Raw genomic sequence first — 18,848 nt, forward strand, 5'->3', positions numbered from 1 at the left:
CTCACTCCGGCTCGTCATTGCCCCTCTCATATCTTCAGTTTGGCTCCTTCCATTAAGAAGTCTGAAAATTAATGAAACATTCATTTCTTCCTAGTTTTGAGCACCCGAAAGGCTCTGGGGGTGGCGGGAGTAGCGCGGACAGAGTTCTTGCTCTCCAGGAAAGACTGGCATGAACGCAGATATTACCAACATAGGCGAAGTGTTATGCTAGGCGGGGGAGGTGCGGAGGAGTGGGGGGAGACATGGCGTGGGCAGGAATGTTACTTTTCTGGACAAACGTTCGATCCACATTAGCTCTTGTGTGCCCAGGGCTAAGTGTGTACTGAGGAGTAAGACTATTCCTGCTCGTATGGAGCACGCAGTCCATCAGGGGAGACATGTGGAAGAAGTAGATTTTAGTGGAGTAAATAAGGACTCCGGCAACTCCAGTCGGCCCTCGGTCCGTTGGGGCACGCGGCGCGGGAAGCGGAACCTAAGTACCAAAGGGTCGGGCTTCCGGGGTAGCGGGCCCGCAAGTGCGGCGAACCTTCAAGATGGCGGCAGGCCTGAGGAAACGCGGCCGGGCAGGTCCCGCAGCTCGGGCGGTGGGACTGTGCGGGCAGTGGCTGCGGCGCGCCTGGCAAGAGCGGCGCCTACTGCTGCTGGAACCGCGCTACACGCTGAAGGTGGCCGCCTGCCTCTGCCTGGCGGAGGTGGGCATCACCTTCTGGGTCATTCACAGGGTGGCATGTGAGTGCGCCGAGGGGGAGAGGAGGGTGGGAAGGGGGACCGAACCCCCGACCAAAACTGGGACCCACATTCGGAGCTCAGACTTAGACCCCTGATCCACTCAGTCATCAGTTGCAGACTCGTATCTTTTACCCAAATCCTGCTCCGCGGAGAGCCAAACCCGATCTTAATCCCTCCCAGAAAACCTGGGTCCAAGTTAATGGCTGCTGCTGCTGTTTGTCTCTGTGGCTTTGGACACGTCACTTCCCTTGCTGGGTCTCAGTCTTCTCATCTGTTCAATTCTGAGGTCTGGAAGTCTCTTCTCAGTGATGGCATTTTCTGACGGTTTGAGTCTGTTTGGCATTATTGGTGACTCCTCTCCAGGCTGAAAACACTGGACTTAAGGCTTACTTGCTAAAGACATATTTCAATACATATTTATTGAGTGCTTATTATATGGCTTACACTATGCTAGGTACCAAGGGTACAGTGGTGAAAAAGATAGACACATTTCCTACTTACGTGTGTGGGCCTGGACAAAGATAACAGAAAATTACAACACATCATATTCATCATGATGGTAGTAGACAGGGTGCTTTAAAGGACATAGGAGGGCATTTAATGCAGACTTGAGGAGTCAGAGAAGGCTTCCGAGAGAGTGCTCCTCGAAAGATAAGAGCTAGTTCCTTGAGGAAAGAGACAAAAGGGGTGTGTGTGGGGGGGAAGAGTACTCTAGGCAGAGAGAATCCTGTATCAAAGAGCTCCTGTCAAAAGAGAAAGTCTGTTTCCTTTGAGGAACTGAAAGAATTTTTTCAGAGCTGGAACACAGAAATCAAGTGAGGGTAGTACTAAGAGATGAGATTGCAGAAGTCAAGACAAGATCATGAAGGAATCTGTACGCTGTGTTAAGGAGATAGTTAGCATGGTGTTTAAGAATTTAGAGCTCCATGTGTTCCAATCTCAACTCTACCCTTCCTAGCTCAGTGTTCTTGAGCTAGTCACTTAACCTTATTAATTCATAATTTCATCTTCTAAAAATGGGAAGAATAGAATTTGGTCTTTATCTTAAGAGCCTTGGGGAATCATTGAAGAGTTTTAAGCAGAGAAATGTGATATGATTTCTATTATAGGATGAGCTCTCCGGTTGCAGGGTGGAAAATATATTGTAGTGGGGTGAAAGTGGAAGCTGGGAGCCTCGTTAGGGAGTTCTTGCACCATTGTGGCTAGAGATTATGTTAGGCCCAAATTTGAGTGCATGATAGCAGAGAAGGATGAGATAGTAGAGATATTTAGGATAAAGAATAGGCAGGGGGCTTCCCTGATGGCACAGTGGTTGAGAGTCCACCTGCCGATGCAGGGGACACGGGTTCATGCCCCAGTCCGGGAAGATCCCACATGCTGCAGAGAGGCTAGGCCCGTGAGCCATGGCCACTGAGCCTGCGCGTCCGGAGCCTGTGCTCCGCAACGGGAGAGGCCACAACAGTGAGAGGCCCGCGTACTGCAAAAAAAAAAAAAAAAAAAAAAAAAGAATAGGCAGGACTTGGTGACTGGGAGTTGGAAATGAAAGAGAAGGAAGTATCAAAGGTGTTTCCCAGGTTTGTGACTTGAGCAGCTGAGAGGTTAATGGTACCATTCATGGAACCCAGGAAGGGGAGCAGATTTGGAGTGGAAGGTTATGAATTCCATTACAGACATGTTTGAGTTTGAGATACCTGGGTTCACCCAGAGAATGTCAGATAGGCCTTTAGAGAAGGGGTTATGTTAGAAGTCCCGAGGATGAGCTGGAACTCTGTGCTTTGATGGGCTGAGGCAGAGAAATTCTGAACCTGGAAGTAACCACACCATCCTGTCGTTTTCCAGATACAGAGATTGATTGGAAAGCCTACATGGCTGAGGTGGAGGGCGTCATCAATGGCACCTATGACTATACTCAACTGCGGGGTGACACTGGACCTCTTGTGTGAGTGGGGATCGGCTGTTCAGTGAGGATGGGAGGGGCTGACTGGCTGCCAGGCCGGATAGCTTGACCCAGACTCACGTTCTTTCTCCTCTTCCAGGTACCCAGCCGGCTTTGTGTACATCTTTATGGGGCTATACTATGCCACTGGCCGGGGCACTGACATCCGCATGGCCCAGCACATCTTCGCTGTGCTCTACCTGGCCACTTTGCTGCTTGTCTTCTTGATTTACCACCAGACCTGCAAGGTGAGTCCTCACTACCAGGAACAGGGGGCCCCAAACTGGGAGGGCTGGGGAGTGGGGATGGTTCAGGGTTGGTGAGCTGACCTTTTTCCCCACTGTGCCCACCTCTCAGGTACCTCCCTTCGTCTTTTTCTTCATGTGCTGTGCCTCTTACCGTGTCCACTCCATCTTTGTGCTGCGGCTGTTCAACGATCCAGTGGCCATGGTGCTGCTCTTCCTCAGTATCAACCTCCTGCTGGCCCAGCGCTGGAGCTGGGGCTGCTGCTGTTTCAGGTCAACACCCCTCCCTTCTGGCCCCCTCTTTCATTTTCTGTATTCCATCACTTTCTCCCCAATTTTCTGCAGCAGAGGAAGTAAGGGAGTGGCCAGACAGTGTAGGTCAGTTAGGGCCATACTAGGTGAGTCCAGGATGTGTAGAAAGTCTTCACCCCCAGGCCCCCTACACACACACCCTCTTCCCATCCTCTGTTTCCTCTAGACAGCATCTGCTGTTGGCATTGGTCATTGCACTTTCTAAATACTCAATATATATTTGCTCACTTAGTCTGAGTGTAGAGACAAGGTATGAGCACCCTACTCCCAGCCTCTTCCCAGGCTTCCTTATCCTCCCTCCAGCAGTTATGAGTATGAGTGCTCACCCTCTGCCTGGAGCTTGCTGGCAGGGGAGGGGAGGAGTTGCTGTGGTGATGGTGGGCTGTACATCTTTGGGTGGGGTGCATGGCCCTGGAGCTGATCTCCACTCTCCTCTCCCCTATCCACTGCAGCCTGGCAGTCTCTGTGAAGATGAATGTGCTGCTCTTCGCCCCTGGGTTACTATTCCTTCTCCTCAGGCAATTTGGCCTCCGTGGGGCCCTCCCCAAGCTGGGCATCTGTGCTGTCCTTCAGGTATTCCCTCCTTACCCTTTCCCCTTTCTAATGAAGTGGAGGCCACTCTGTCTGGCCTCCTTTCATCCTTGAGACTTCCTCAAAGACAAGAGACAGAGTTTTGGAGTTGATTCTGATCTGGGCAGCCACCACCTCTAGGCTTTGGTTTCTTTAGCTGTCAAACAAGGGTGTTGAACTACATGGTCTCTGAGCCTTTCTAACTCTGCGCATTTATGACTTGGTGAATCCAAACTTAAAGCACTGTTATTACCTGCTTCTTTGGCCCAAGGCTCTTGTCTGGGTGGGTGGGCTGGCTTTCTTGCTATTCCTAGTGGGAGTTAGGGATCCTCTGAGACCTATACCCTGTTCCCCCTCCTCTCAGTGATTAGCATGAGGCTGAGGGTGAGCCTGGGCAGCTCTGTTGACATCACACCCATCGTCAGGTGGTGCTGGGGCTACCCTTCCTGCTGGAGAACCCCGTCGGCTATGTATCCCGCTCCTTTGACCTTGGCCGCCAGTTTCTCTTCCGCTGGACAGTGAACTGGCGCTTCCTCCCCGAGGCCCTCTTCCTGCATCGTGCCTTCCACCTGGCACTTTTGACTGCCCACCTCACCCTGCTCTTGCTCTTTGCCCTCTGCAGGTGGCACAGGTGAGAAAGGGGAGCAATTTCATGAGCAGACATGGGGGAAGGAGTGAAAGGCCTAGGCCTTAGGGGCTGCATGGGGAGATGTTGAGCTCCGCTTGGCCCACATTGGGGGCTTGATAAATGTCTCAGTGGCTTCTCCCCAGGACAGGGGAAAGTATCCTGTCACTGCTGAAGGATCCCTCCAAAAGGAAGTTTCCACTCCAGCCCCTCACACCCAACCATATCCTTTAAATCATGGGAAGGTAAGTCTTGCCCTCTCCAGCTGAAGTTGGGGTCCTTGTCAACTAGCCCTGCATGGCTGGTGACCTGGGAGAGGGAAAAGGAGATAGCAGTAATAGCTACAGGGCCCATTCATAGAGCTCTTACCAATACTGTGCTGAGTACTTTACATATTTAAGCATTTTTTATTCTTTATTCTAAATATTATTGAGTTACCATTATGAGTGCTCACTCTCTGCCTGGTGCTGCCCTAAGAGGTTTACATACATTCTAACATTTAAAGCTCACAAGAGACTCTGTTTTATCCTCACTTTACAGATTTTAAAGATGGGAAAATTAGGGCTTTAAGAAGTTAAGTAATTTGCCAAGGTCACATAGCTAGTAAGTGATGACTCGTTAGGCGTTAGGGCTCTAGATATTACTGCCTCCACATCAGACTGAGGAATAGGTCCAGAGAGGTTAAGAAACTTGCCCAAAGGTATGCATCTAGGAACAGCAGAGCCAAGGGGCTATCTGACCCCAAAACTTTTGTCCCTCTGCTTTGAAACCTCCCTACCCCTTCTGCTCCTGCCCTTGGCCTTGACCACTGTATACAGATTGTTTCTGCCCTCTTCACCTCCAACTTCATTGGCATCTGCTTCAGCCGCTCCCTTCACTACCAGTTCTACGTCTGGTATTTCCACACACTGCCCTACCTCCTGTGGGCCACGCCTGCACGCTGGCTCACACACCTGCTCAGGTACCAGCTGGGACAACCTGGGGGCGTGGGAAGGGGTAGGGAGCTCCTCATCCCAAGACTGTGACCATGGAGGGGCAGGGGGTGAGCTGAAGTGCTGCAGGCCTAGAACCTGGACGGACCTGGAGCTTATTTCTCATCTCCAGGTTGCTGGTGCTGGGGCTCATTGAGCTCTCCTGGAACACATACCCATCCACGTCCTGCAGCTCTGGTGCCCTGCACATGTGCCATGCTGTCATCCTGCTGCAGCTCTGGCTGGGCCCCCAGCCTTTCCCCAAGATCATCCAGCACAGCAAGAAAGCCCACTGAGATCCATCTCTTCCCCTCCAGTCTATTCTCAGGACCCTGGATGGGGATGGACTGTGTGCCCTTCCCAATAAACTTTCTGAAGTCCACTTCTGTGCAGCCTACATGGAGGTACCTGGACCAAGCTGTGAGGGACAGGCACGCAGCAGATAAAGAACTCATTCAGACAGTCCTAAGAGGCACTTTATTGCGTAGGATTTAGGGACTGTGGCTCTCTCCCCTTCTACTGCACTGCACAGAGCTCAGAGGGGAAGGGGCATGGGGCGGAAGGAGCAGGAGAGAGCACAGGCAGGCACTTTTTGTGGGGCAAGAGGATTTTGTGAAGGGAATGAGAAGCAGTAGGGGCGGACTGTCACCAGCCCACCCCTTCCCAGCACCAAGAGGCCGGCTCTGGGTGGCAGTGACTTGAGTTTGTTGGGGGGTGCCAGCCAGAGCAACCAGTGACCCTCACATGTTTGCTGGGCTGTAGCACAGCAGGTGCAGCTGCAGGTTCTGGTCCCAGTGGCGCAGCAGCAGGAAGAGACCCCGGGCTGCGGCCTTGAGGTTGGCCAGGTCGAGGCCGTCAGGCAGGTGCTGGGCCTGCAGCCAACAGTCAGCCTTAGCTGCCGCCAGTTCCCACTCGCCGAAGGCCGCGGCACAGCGGTGCTCCAACCACGCAAGCGCCACAGCAGTGGCCCAAGTCCGGCCCCGCAGGTCGGCACCACCAGGCCCTTCCGCCCCCTCCGAGGCCTCGGTGTCTGAGCCCCGGCCACTGTCCACCTGGCCTGGACCCTCGGAGCCTGAACTGGGGGATGGGCTGCAAGAGGCCGTGGCACTGTCACCCTGGCCAGCACCATGGCCTAGAAGTGCCCAGGGAGAGGAGGCCGAGGTGGGGCTGAGGCTGGTGCGATGCGCAGCGAAGGGCGAGGCGCGGCACAGGCGCTCCCGCGAGATGCGCACCGCTGTGCAAAACGGCGCGTCTAGGCGGAAGGAGCCAGGTGCCTCCTGCAAGCGCACCTGAGGAGAGAGGAGGTGGGGGGAGAATCGAGCTGAGACAGCGCCCTGGCCGTGGCAGTGCCACCCTCCACCTCCCGAGTCCTCACCAAGGGCAGGTAGTCATGGTTGCTGCCTTCACTGTTGCTGTCACTGGCTTGGCCCGTGTTGGGGCTGCAGAGTCTATGGCTGTCTGGGCCTCTGGCCTTCTGATGGCCCAGGCTGAGCCGAGAGGGAGGCTCAGGGGGCAGATGATGAGGACCTCCGATGGGGGCTGCGCGGTCCCCCAAAGCAGAACTGGAGTTGCCAATTTGGTCCGGCTCCCAGCCGCCTGCCAGAGAGCCTCCCTTAAGTCCTGAACTGGAGCCATTCAGTGGTGGTCCCTAAGCCTTGGTTGGTCCCTACCATTTACCCAAACTTGAGTGTTACCTTTAGAGTGGACGGCTGTGGGCAGAGGAGCTGCATCTAGATGACCTTGAGAGGCAGGAGGGGTGCCTGGGGGTTCGGCTAGCTCTGCAGGGGCACAGAAGACAGGGGTGAGGTATGTCTCAGAGGGTGGCCAGTGAGATGAGAACCCGCACCTGGGAGGTCACCTGGAAGGGACCTTACCTACCTGAGCTGTGCACCTGCAGGGCTGAAGGTAGGACCTCTCTGGTGGTAGCATCCACAGCTACAGGGCAGGTGAAGCAGGAAGGGGCAGAGCTGACCTTGCTTGTCTGAAGGGCTCGGAGCCAGGGCCTCCGGGCATGACCTGCAAAACCAAGGGGCCGGGCTTCCCTGGTGGCGCAGTGGTTTAAAATCTGCCTGCCAATGCAGGGGACACGGGTTCGAGCCCTGGTCCGGGAAGATCCCACATGCCGCGGAGCAACTAGGCCCGTGAGCCACAATTACTGAGCCTGCGCATCTGGAGCCTGTGCTCTGCAGCAAGAGAGGCTGTGATAGTGAGAGGCCCGCGCACCGCGATGAAGAGTGGCCCCCACTTGCCGCAACTAGGGAAAGCCCTCGCACAGAAACGAAGACCCAACACAGCCATAAATAAATAAAATTAAAAACAAAACAAAACAAAAAAAAACCCAAGGGGCCACATGTTGACTGGGAGGGGGGTGTGCTCCCAGCACCCACTCTCTACAAAGGGCTTCACAGAAAAAATCTCAGTGCTCCCATAGCTTCTCCCTCTGTACATATTTTTGGGTTTTTTTGGCTGTGCCTCCAGGCTTGCGGGATCTTAGTAGTTCCCCGACCAAGGATTGGACCTGGGCCCCAGCAGTGAAAGCACTGAGTCCTAACCACTGGACCACCAGGGAATTCCCAGCCTTCTGTCCACTTTTGAACAGAGTGGAGTTCCTTCTTGGGGCCAGCTCAGACTCCTCAGCTTTGACAAGAAGTGGTTAGGCTGAACACTCAACCACATTGTACCAGGACTAGGCCCCTGGCCACCCACAAAGTCAACATTCTGGATACAGCCCAGAGGAGGCATTGACTGGTACCTTTTCCATCCACTCATTTCAGCACTGCCCAACAGAACTTCCTGCAATGATGGAAATGTTCTACATCTGCATGATCCAGTATAGTAGCCACTAGTCCCATGTGACTATTAAGCATTTGAAGTGTGGCTAGTGCAACTGAAGAACTGACATTTTAACTTTATTTAATTTTAATAATCTTCCTAAATGACAGATTTGTTTTTATGTTATGGGCACTGTGAATCATTACAAGATGAAATTCCCTCTCTGTTGGCTGCTAGGAAGCTTGCCAGTTTGGGGTCCCATGCTTGCAAGGGCACAAAACCTCATGGTGTGCATCTTTGATATAATCTCATTCTCTGCTTCCTTTTATTATCCCTTTTTTCCCCATTGCCCTGCTTAATTTTTTTTTCTTAATGTGGGTGAGCCGCCTCAAATCACTTGTGAGCAAGGTGAGGTATGGCGAGTGATCCCACAGACCTATGCCTCTGCCACTCTCTGTCCCATACAGGCTCCTTGAGCCCTGACTGGGGCCACCAGCAACTCACCCCGGTCAGCCCTGGTCTCGCCCCGTCCTCGGAGAGCCAGCTGCTCGTTGTCCCGGACCACGGAAGCCGCTGTCAGTCGATGGAGTGCTTGGTCCCAAGCATTTCCGCTTTCAGGGGGTGACGGAGGCAGTAAGCCAGCATCCCTAGGCCCCCACAGCATCTCCAGCCCAACACCCACCTCCCAGCTCATAGGCTGCTCCCCGCACAGGGCCCGGATCACCACATGGCAGCGCGGAGGCTGGGGAGGCAGTGGTATTGCTGGAGGGGCCAACTCCCCACTGGGGGGAACAGCCGTGAACAAGAAGGGTGGTTCCATCAACATGTCCCAGTCCATGGGGGCTGGGGAGAGCAGGTTTCCTGGGGAGAGACGATGGTAGGAGCAGGGGCAGTGGAGTGCCCTGGGCTCCACCTCCCCAAAGTCTACCTGGTGTCAGAACCCAGCTCCCCATAACCCTTACCTGAGTCATCCAGGCCCTGTCCCAGCAGCTGCCCTGGCTCAGGGCCTGGCCCATCTGGTGCTACACCCAGAGAGGGGTACCGGAGATGGCCAGGGACTGAGTTCACCCGGCTGGGGGGCGATGAGAGGCTTCGGCCAGTTAGAGCTGCTCTGTGTCGACGGCCCAGCACCTCAGCACTCAAGGCCCCAGTCTGCATGTGTGAAGGTGGGGGGGTCCAATGGTCAAGGAATGCAGAGCTCCTGGACATCAGACATACATACACAGCTGGCCACATGCCCCTTTGTCTGGAACCCTGGATGGCTGCTCACCACCCTTAGGGGTGAGGCCAGACTCCTTCTGGTGCCTGACCCCCTTCCCATCGTCATCTCACTCCATGCCTATGTCTCAGTTGAGGTTATTGCTTGTCTGTTTTTATTCATGTCTTCTCCCGTTTTGCCTAGCTAACTTCTTATTCTTCCAGAGGTGCCTCTTGCTTTCCTGACTCCCTCAGACAGGGTTAGTCACCTTGACTCTGAACCCCCATAAAGCCACATCCCTGTGCTCATCAATGTATGTTGCATGGATTCATCACTATACATTATACCATCATTACCCATCTATTTCTTCAGGTAGACTTCATAGTAACCACTGCACAATTTATGGCATACAGCCAATGGTCAATAAATATTTGCTGGATACATGGTAGATGGATGTGGATTGAATCTCACCTTGACTGGAGCCAGTGGGGGTGGAGGCAGGGGGCAGGAGTGGGAGCCAGCAGATTCTCCCCAGGCCAGGCTGCGGCAGCCCTGCTGAGAAGGGGGATCCAGGGGAGCACTGCCTTCAGGGGACCCAGGGCCCTGGGAGACGGGGGACTCGCTGCTGCCTGTGGAGCCTGGGCCTGGCTCTGGGCTGGCAGAGCAGTGGGTAAGCACATACTGCTCCCGGATGTACGAGGACTGGAAGATGCGGCGCCATATGGCTGTGTCAGAAGAGGGGTTAGGTCCAGGGTCCGTGACTGGGTCTGTCAGAGCATCAGTACCTATTGGGAGGCAGGAGAATAGATCCCAGCCCTGGCCCCTCCCACTGCCCACTCCTCCTCCAACACACACACACTCAGGCACTCACTCCGATCTGAGTCCCCAGCAGCCCACGGGCTGGACAGCTCTGCTGACACAGTGCCTGTTCCCAGTGGCTCTGAGGTGCCAGTGGGCTCAGTGCCAGGGCTGGTGGCAGATGGTGCTTCCTCTGGGGATGGGAACACGGAGCTGCCCAAGCTCTGCCAGCCAGGCTCTTGGCCCTGGAGAGGGATAGACGTTGGGGGAAAAACAACAACAACTGATTATAGTTATACACTACCTCTTTCCAAACAGGATTTAAGATGACTCACTGCAAGAGGCGATAAAGATAATAAACCAGAAGTGAAAGCCCAGTACTAAGGAAAGAGGAAGCATACATGCTGACCATAGGGTTACTAGAGATGCTGTGGCTGAGCTGCAGGTTTGGCCCTGAGCTTCCGGGCAGCCAGGGGAAAAGACCAGCAGTCCATTATACAGCTCTCCTGATCAAAAAGTAGGAAGCATGCTTGGTTCTTCTAGAGAGATAAAGCTTTTCATAATAAAAATAACAATCATTTATCCAACTCCTCCTATGTGTCAAGTATCCTACCAAGAGCACACATGTTATGACTTCTAATTACAACCTTATGAAAAAAATCAGTACAAGGAACTGGGCTCAGAGAGGTTAAGTGACTTGTCCAAAATCAAATGGTTAGTACATGGCAGAGTTGGGATTTGAGATTTCATTTAGACAATGCTCTGTCTGTCCCTGAATGTTACGGGAAATAATCCAGATGGTGCTTTTTGCAGGCACTGTGTGAAGTAATGAGCAAGTTTCAACAAAAACCTTGAAACTAATGCTGGCGCTGTTCCCTGTAACTGTGTGCTTTAGTGACCAAGGGTAGCACTTTACAGGACAGCTCAGTGTAAGACCTTATGAGGGAGGCAGGCTGCAGCCACCTTGAGGGACCCAGTATCGTCTCTAAGGAGGTCTAGTGGGTAGCAGTAGGAGCGTTTGGCAGAGAGAGGCACAGGGAATAGGAAATGGGTTTTGCAGAGATGCAGGGGCTTCAGCCATCCCAGGCCCACCTCCCACACCCCAGCCCAGGCTTACCCCTAGGGGGCGGGACCGGAAGCCGTCCACCCTGAAGAGTGAGCAGTAACCGAGCAGCTGGTCCCCAGGATAGAGCGCTGGGATCTCCCGGGGCGTCAGCAGTGCCTCCACCGCATCGGGCACAAACCAGTCCACAGAGATGTCGCTCAACGCAGGCTCCAGTGCCTTCCGCAGGGCCTGCACCAGCTGTGAGGAGTGACCAGAGGGAGGCCATGGGAGAGAAAGAGGTGCCACGCAGCCAACAGAGTGGGAAGGCTGCCCTTCTGCTGATGCCATCTACCCAGCCCCTGGCTGAGGGGAGCAGGGTCCGGCTGGCGTTGGGGGAAGGAATGGGGGTAGGAACAAGCAAGGGGACTGAGAGTTCAGTGCTCAGGGCTCGGTGCTTCTCCTGGCCTGAACTGTGCCACGTGGATAAGGCAAGACTTTTCAAAGATATGGCTTAGTACCCGGACAAAACTGAGAGCAAGATTTGGGAAGCAGTCAGAGGCCATGTCCCCCACACTTCCAGCCTCCTGCAGCACCCCACAGCAGGGTGCCTGGAGACCCCACGACCTGACCAGGTTCTGTTTCAGACTCAGTGCAACTTGGGAGGAGGACTTAGACAAATAGGGAACAGGGCCCAGGCTCAAGCTCACCATGGGCTGCAGCCTTTCCCCAGGCCTCAGGAAGTAGGCCTGGCCCCTGCTGAGGGCAGACAGACCCTGCAGCAGCTGGCGGCAGGCAGGCCCCAGCCCAAAGGAGAAGCACCTGACAAGAGAAGGGGAGCAGCCGTGACCTTCCGGAGCCTCTCTGGGAGGCCAACCTCAGGATCCTGGCTCTGCCCACTCCATCCTACCTGGCTGCCCCCCGGTGCCACCTCATGAGCTCCAGGGTGTGGTGGGTCGCAGCAGCCATGGGCGAGGCAGCGGTGAGCAGGAACAGCTGCCGAGGGTGGGCCCTGTGCTGGGGCTGCCCAAGGGCCCAGGCCAGCGCAGACCTCACATCCGGCGGGCCGCCCGCAGCCTGCAGCATCTCAACGCTCTCGCAGATCAGCTTCACAGCTTCCTGGAGGAAAAGGACATGGGCTGGGCCACACTGGCTGAGACGCCTCTGACTAGGCCACCAAAGCCCCGGGCCACACTCACATCATTGCAAGGCCGGCTCTCTGGGAAGAGGGGCTGCACCAATGTGCCAAACGTGGCCAGGTTGATGAGTGTCTGGGGCGGGAGCGACTTCACGGCCAAAACGATGGCATCCTGGGGAGAGCCAGGGAGGGCAGGGTGAGGCAGGCCCCACTGGCACCGGTAGAAAACAAGGGATGCCAGATTGCTTGCTTTCTCCAGGCCGTGTGTAGAATGAGGGGTAATCTGGGTGAGGCCCTGTGTGTGTGAGGCTGTGAGTGAGACCCTGGCATGTGAGGGAGACTCTGTATGAGAGATGATTGTGCATGTGACCCTGGAGGTGTATGTGAATCCTTGGGTTTGAGATTCGGTGTGACTGAATGTAACTTTACATATGAAAGAGGCTCTTGGAATCTGGGAGAAATGCATGTATGTATGAGCATGAGAAGGAGAGAGAGGGGTGTGTGTGTGTGTGTGTGTGTGTGTCTTCAGGAGGCTGCCCCCCAGCCCACCTCAGACCCACTGCTGCACCTAACCCCAGGCCTGCCCACACCATGCTCCCACAGGCCTTGTGTGCCATGCTGCTGCCATCCAACAGGAAGAGGAGCTCCCGAGTAGCTGTGCCCAGGTGTCCAGGCTTGGAGCTCAGGTCCGGGCAGAAGCTGAGCACCAGCACGGGGTTCAACAGGATGTCCTTGTGGAAGCGTCGCTGCAGGAACCACACCTGAGCACGGGAGCCCCAAGTCATCCTGGGCCAGGCTGAGTGCAGCTCCGACCTAGGCTGGCAGCAGGACCTAGCCCCGGAGACTTTTTCAATCCAGTCCACCCAGAGGGGGCACCCTTTTGTAGTCATCTGAATAAAAGCGAGGGCGGAGACAAGTGGCTGTCCTCTGCCTAGGTCAGTCCTACCCCCAATCCTCCGAGACACATTCCAGGGACATTTGAGTGGGCCCTCCTGTGAAAATATTCATCAGTCCTCTGGGACGGTAGTGGCAGCTACTGAGAGCTCCTGCTGAGAGCAGAAGCCCCCTGCCCATCCCAACGTAAGCCTGCTCGCCTTCTCCTCCTGCACTAACACAGCCAGAAGTGGGACCAGGGGCCAGGCCAGGACCCCAGGCAGCCATACCTGCCGGTCCCCCTCACTGTCCCTTCGCTGCAGCCTCTGGAAATCCCGGCGGGCCCTCACCTGGGCCTCATATTCTGCTGAGCTCAGGCTGCCGGCCTCCAGCATCAGGTGTGGCTGGTGGGGCTCTGGGGAGAAGGGGACACAGCTCTGTCAGGGAAGTCCCTGTCTCTAGACCCCAACTGCTCAGGCCCACTGTCCTGGGAGAACTTTGCCGGTCCGGCCTCCCTGTACCACCAGGCCCACCCTCACAAATGAGGTGGTCCTGAAGCAGGTCAGAGCTGGCCTACTGTGTGTCCCAATCTCTCACCACTGGGGTGCAGCAGGATCTCCAAGGCCCGGTCGCAGTGGTGACCCTCTGCCAGTGTGACACAGATGGTGGCTGCAGAGCTGGCATGAGGGGGGGCATCTGCCCGCAGAGCGTGAGAGGGGCTCTCCAGGCCTGAGGGATGTAGAGGCAGGGAGAGGTGATGATTGCCCCACCCCAAGCCAGTACTAAGAGCACAACTATCACCTTCCCAGGCAATAGTGCTGGGGGCCGGGATCGTGACTGATTGAGCTCAGCTCTCAGAGTCCAAGCTATGGAGTGGGCAAGCGGGGATTTACCTGCTTTCATGGACTGGGAGCAGAATTCCCAGGTGCATCCTGCCTGGCCAAACAGTTCTATATCAACCAACTGCTGATTTAACGTCCTGGTCCACCTCGTGCACAAGAAAACTCAAATTCATCACTTGGACCGGTCTCATTGTAAGCATCTCTCTTCTCATTGGCGAGTGGAGTGGGATATAAATAAATGACACTGACAAACCTAGGGGTGTGTTTGTTGTGTGGAAGTGGCCAGGGGTGATCCCACTGTGAGACTAGAGGTTCCTAAGGCTTAGGTCCCTGTCTTCTTTTTGTCCTGTGTTCCTCCCATCCCTGAGCCTTCAGTTATTTCCCAGTCAGCTATGCTGGGAGGGGCACCCACCTGCGAGCAGGCATGGCCCGGTCACCAGCATCTCGAAGGAGAAGGTGTACGGGGCCGGGCAACGGGCAGGGCCTGAGAACACGTCCAGAGGGGCAGCTGGCTCCTCCCAGGCCGGCCCCTCCCCCACAGGGCTGCCCATTCCGAAGCAGCTGGTGGGGCTGGAAAGGAACACAAGGAGGGTCATTACCAGGGCCCCTAGCCCCTCTGGCTGACTGGCCTCAGCCCTTCCCCACCCTGCCCATCCCCCGGGGCACCCTGCCAAAGCCCCCTCACCCGCACTAGACCCAGAGAAGGCGAGGGAGGGACGAAGAGAATCACCATAGGCCCAACCTGTCGTCACAGAGCCCCGGAGGCCTGGGGGGCCCCAGCGGGCCTGGCAGGGCCAGAGGGGTGAGCACGGAGGGCAGGGCCACGCACAGCACCCCGTCAGGCCTGGAGGGCAGCTCCCGGCTGCTGCGCAGGGTCACTGTCATGGTGCCGGCTGCGGCGATGAGGCCTGTGGGCAGCACCAGTGTGGACCGGGCCTGGGCCAGATCCAAGACAAGATGACCTATGATGAGTGAGGAAAGGGGTCAGAGGGGGCTGGAAGCAGATGAGATGGGGGAATCTGGGGGTAGGAGCAGGCACTGAATCAGGGGAGCTTGGGCAAGGAGGATTTTGTGAGGTTGGAGGGATGCTGGGCTAATGCACTGGTGAGGCAGGATGGAGGCATGAGATGAACGATGGTTGAAGGAGAGGCAGGTTGATGGTAGAAGGAGCTGGCTGTCATTAGGAAAGGCAGCAGTGACATCACTGCTAATAGAGGGCTGAGGAGAAGGGGGCATGTCCACACCACCCCTAAGGTCCTGGGGGACCCATACCCTCCACCTCTCTTTCTTTACCTGCTCCAGCCTGTTCAACCCTTGGGCCTCATCTTCCTAAAGAACCCTCGCTGACATCTCCCATAGCCTGGTACCCACCTGCTCACAAATTCCCTGCTCATGAACAGTCACGGACTCCCCACTGCCCACTAGGTGTGGCTCCAGAATTTTCTACCCAAGAGGAATTCAGGAACTGTAATCTATTTGGAAGCTAGCTAGAGGACATTTACATACCAAGCACATCATTTTACTTAGATCTCGGTTTGTTTGGGGACGGGTGGAGTCATGGGCATCACCACTGCTGCTAAAGGGAAAATGGCCAGGGCTATACAGTGATGGTCAAGGCCCTACATGGTCTGGCCCCAGCCTACCTTTACAGCCCTACTTCACCTCATTTCCCCACAATAATCATTTACCCATTCTTTTGAAAAATACTTGCTGAATAAATGAAGGGAAGAAAAAAATGGAAGGAAAAAAAGGAAGGTAAGAAGGAAGAAAGGGGCTTCCATCCCAGGCAGCTGAGGCTTGGGACAGTCTGATACAGTGAAGAGAGCACAGTGTCAGGTTTTGAGTCTCCACTCTGTGATTTCTAATTCTATCCTTTGGTAACTCTCTTGTTTAGAGGAGCCTTGGTTTCCTCATTTATAAAATGGGGGTCATAATTATATGTCAAGGACTGCGGTGAGGAATGAATGAGATGATATACATGAAGCATCCAACGTTTAAGAGACTGCTGCTGTTACTTTTGTCACCTATAAAAGGGGGAAACAGAACAACACTTGCATTACATACCTCTCTGGATTCATATGAGGTGACATCAGTGACTGGGCTTTGTCAACTGTGAATCACTATAAACATGAGGTATTTTATTACCATCACCCAGTATAACTTACTTCGAAACCTTTGCTTACACGATTGCCCCTGCCTGGGGTGCCTTTCCTCTCCTCTCCATATCACTACATCCAACCCTTCCTTTCAGTCAAATGCTGGCTCCACTTCCTTCTGGAATTTTCCTGAGGCCTCAGCCTAGAGCTCACTCTGGCCTCTAACTACGTGCTGGGCTTGTGCCAACTCTCAACACCACTGAATTCTGTTCCTCTTCTCACCCAGATGGTAAATCCCATGTGCAGGAATCAAGTGAATGTACAAATAAATAAAGGAATGAAGTGCAAGCCAGAAAACCTAGCAGAGGGGTGGGCTTCCATCCCCTCACCCAGCACTCACTGATTCTCTTTGTGCTACATTTTGTGCCAGGTGCTGGGATTCTGGGACTCCGAGATGACCAAAACCCCGTCCCAGGCTCAGGAGCTAAAGCTCCAGAGGGAGAGAGAGACGTGTGGACTGCCTGCCTTGTCTATCTACCTGGCTGCAAACCTCGGGTCAGGCCTGGTTCACATTCCCCCAGCACCTGGCCCACGTCAGGGGCCCAGTCCTCGACTGTGGAATAAAGGGATGAATCAATGAATGAAAAAAACAGTGGCTGGAGGGGGAACAGAGAGGGGCGGGATGCAGAGCGGTGCAGGAACTAAAGTGCGGCTGCTTTCAGGGAGATGGGGCGGGAAGCGCCCTGGACTCACCCTGCGCACAGCGGCGGGGTGTTGAGGCCCCCAGCGCGGGGCCCACCGCGCGGCAGCAGGCGTCCTGCGAGCGGCGCCGGCTCTGCAGCTGGAAGGAGACGCGCCGTCCGGCGGCCTCCGCCTCGAAGCCCGAAACCACTTCGGCCTCGGCCAGCGGGTACACAAACACGCCTGGGGCGGGAGGGGGGCACCGGCGATGTCGGACCTTGCTAGGCTTGCGCTGGCCACCACCCTGTGCCCCCGCCCGGGCCTCACCGTCCACAGGCTGCGGCTGTGGGTTGTGGTAGGTGAGCCGGGCCCGCAGGCTGAGGCAGGGTCCATTGGCGCAGGCCCGAACCCAGGAGTCCGTGAGCGGCAGCGGCGTCCAGCTGGAGGGGCAGTACAGACCGGGCATGGTGCCTCTGGTGGAGGGGGTGCTCGATGAGGGGTGCGCGGCGTGAGTTCAGGGCGTTCCGCCCCACCCTCCTGAAAGCAGGCGGGGAGGCTCTAACTCCGGCGCTGGGACGCGGACCTGCAGGGGGCGCGAGGCTGAGCCCGGCCCGGCGGACAGGTGGCGAGGGGAGGGAGGCAGCAAGGGTGGCGGGATGGGCATCTTCGCCGGTTACCTGGGAAGCCGGGGCGGAGCGCAGCTCCAGGCAGCACGGGGACCCGGGGAGCGGAGGGTTAATGTTTAACTGGAGCTACGGGCGCCCAGCAGTCCCGCCGCCGGCTCCTCTAGGGGCGGGGGGGGGGGGGTAGTGTCGCAGCTGTTCCATCACACCCTCCCGGGCCTCACCGCCACCCCAGTACCTGCCGGCCCCCCGGGGCTCCCCGCGGCTGCCAGCTGTTGGAAGTGGCGCGGGTGGAGAGATGGAAGATGCTCTGGGTGGGGAGCAAGGGTTTAAAGGGCCAGCATCCTTCTGGGTCTCCCCAGCCCAGCAAGGGATAGCAGGGGCGGGGTGGGACGGGGAGCCGAAGGGCCGCAGTCCCTCTCTCTCTCTGTCTCTCTGTCTCTCTCTCTCTCTCTATCTCTCGGGCTCCTCAACTGACAAGGGCGCTGAGACGGGCTGCAGGCCGGAGTGGAGGGGATTGGGTTGGGAAGAACGAGATGGGAAGCGAAAGGAGGGGGTCTTACGGAGGCAAGACCCGGAGAGGTGTTGGGCAGAGGGATTAGTTGGCATCCGTCCAGGGCACCTCTCCCCATCCTGGCAGAAGTGACCTGGGATTGGGAAGGGGGGCTGCAGTCGCCGCCGCCCGCACAGCCGAACTGTCTATGGATGCTGCGGGCTGGGTCTGGGGATCGTCCCCCTCCCCTCAGGCAGCCCCAGCCTCACCGTCGCGTCCTCTGCGGAGTTCTGGGCGCCACGACGGGACCAGGATAGGTGGTACCGCCTCTGCGACCCGGTCCACATTCAGTCTGGACACCTACCGGGCGCCCGCCGCGACCGCTCTGAGTCCGCCCAGGGGCGTCGGCCCGGTGGGTGCTGGTCCCGCCCCCGCTCGGAAGGCGGCCCCTCCAGCTGGCCTTGGCCCCGCCTGTCGCTGCGGCGGGGCTGCTGCTCCCCGCCCCCTTCGGGCGCGGTACCGCCTCCGCGCCAGCGCCGGCCGCTCCAGCCAGACCAGGCGCCGCAGTGCAGGAACAGCGTCCTCGCCCCGCGCAGCCCCCCATCAGTGCGGGGCGGAGGCCTTCGAGGCCCCACCCTTTCCGTCCTTCAGGAAGTGAGGGGCTCTGCAAGTGCAGCAGAGGGGCTCAATTTTCAGTCCCCCCATCCCCGCACTGCAGCAACCCCAGCTATCCCGATATTACCCCACCCCTGCCCCCTCACCCCTCACCCCCACAATGGCTCAGCTTTTCATCACTGCAGTGACCCTCATCACTGCAGCGAACCCCAGGGCCCCATCACCGTAGGAAGCCCGAGTCCCCAAGAAGCCCGACCCTTTCCTGTGCAAAGCGCTACTTCACTGCAGA

The 18,848-nt window shown here is 56.4% G+C and overlaps 2 protein-coding genes across 13 annotated transcripts; one reads left to right on the forward strand and one right to left on the reverse strand.

Annotated features, from left to right (window-relative positions):
- Positions 1-349: 349 nt before the first annotated feature.
- Positions 350-9,806, forward strand: ALG3 (ALG3 alpha-1,3- mannosyltransferase). 4 transcript variants are annotated; one of them, XM_060298348.1, is made up of 9 exons: positions 350-692; positions 2,569-2,668; positions 2,766-2,913; positions 3,023-3,183; positions 3,675-3,795; positions 4,218-4,423; positions 4,564-4,639; positions 5,233-5,378; positions 5,522-9,806. In XM_060298348.1, exons 1-9 carry the CDS (start codon positions 350-352, stop codon positions 5,682-5,684), a joined length of 1,464 nt encoding a protein of 487 aa, XP_060154331.1. In that variant the 3' UTR covers positions 5,685-9,806. The 4 variants fall into 4 exon arrangements, with proteins under 4 accessions (XP_060154331.1, XP_030717965.1, XP_060154332.1 ...); XM_060298349.1 differs by having other exon boundaries at positions 519-729; XM_060298350.1 differs by having other exon boundaries at positions 519-729; positions 4,569-4,639; positions 5,522-5,697.
- VWA5B2 (von Willebrand factor A domain containing 5B2) lies at positions 5,853-18,418 on the reverse strand. 9 transcript variants are annotated; one of them, XM_060298340.1, is made up of 21 exons: positions 18,214-18,415; positions 17,506-17,614; positions 17,156-17,365; positions 16,901-17,071; positions 14,794-15,013; positions 14,464-14,621; positions 13,807-13,938; positions 13,500-13,624; positions 12,942-13,226; positions 12,398-12,508; positions 12,109-12,317; positions 11,909-12,020; positions 11,274-11,459; positions 10,230-10,401; positions 9,830-10,143; positions 9,123-9,312; positions 8,665-9,021; positions 7,267-7,404; positions 7,083-7,166; positions 6,764-6,984; positions 5,853-6,677 (listed from the first exon to the last, which is right to left on the reverse strand). In XM_060298340.1, exons 3-21 carry the CDS (start codon positions 17,292-17,294, stop codon positions 6,129-6,131), a joined length of 3,873 nt encoding a protein of 1,290 aa, XP_060154323.1. In that variant the 5' UTR covers positions 17,295-17,365; positions 17,506-17,614; positions 18,214-18,415; the 3' UTR covers positions 5,853-6,128. The 9 variants fall into 9 exon arrangements, with proteins under 9 accessions (XP_060154323.1, XP_060154326.1, XP_060154322.1 ...); XM_060298343.1 differs by having other exon boundaries at positions 12,942-13,097; positions 13,560-13,624; positions 14,782-15,013; XM_060298339.1 differs by having other exon boundaries at positions 14,782-15,013.
- Positions 18,419-18,848: the final 430 nt, after the last annotated feature.

The sequence above is a fragment of the Globicephala melas genome, chromosome 4 (assembly GCF_963455315.2).
Source record: "Globicephala melas chromosome 4, mGloMel1.2, whole genome shotgun sequence".
In the NCBI taxonomy this organism is placed as follows: domain Eukaryota; kingdom Metazoa; phylum Chordata; class Mammalia; order Artiodactyla; family Delphinidae; genus Globicephala; species Globicephala melas.

Coding starts and splice junctions, on each gene's coding strand:
- ALG3 (XM_060298348.1), top strand. CDS start 350: ATGGAGCACGCAGTCCATCAGGGGAGACATGTGGAAGAAGTAGATTTT. Junction 693..2,568: donor CCTGCCTCTGCCTGGCGGAG/GTGGGCATCACC, acceptor GTCGTTTTCCAG/ATACAGAGATTGATTGGAAA. Junction 5,379..5,521: donor TGGCTCACACACCTGCTCAG/GTACCAGCTGGG, acceptor TCTCATCTCCAG/GTTGCTGGTGCTGGGGCTCA.
- VWA5B2 (XM_060298339.1), bottom strand. CDS start 17,294: ATGCCCGGTCTGTACTGCCCCTCCAGCTGGACGCCGCTGCCGCTCACG. Junction 13,939..14,463: donor CGGGCCATGCCTGCTCGCAG/GTGGGTGCCCCT, acceptor TACATCCCTCAG/GCCTGGAGAGCCCCTCTCAC. Junction 12,021..12,108: donor TGGCACCGGGGGGCAGCCAG/GTAGGATGGAGT, acceptor TTCTCTTGTCAG/GTGCTTCTCCTTTGGGCTGG.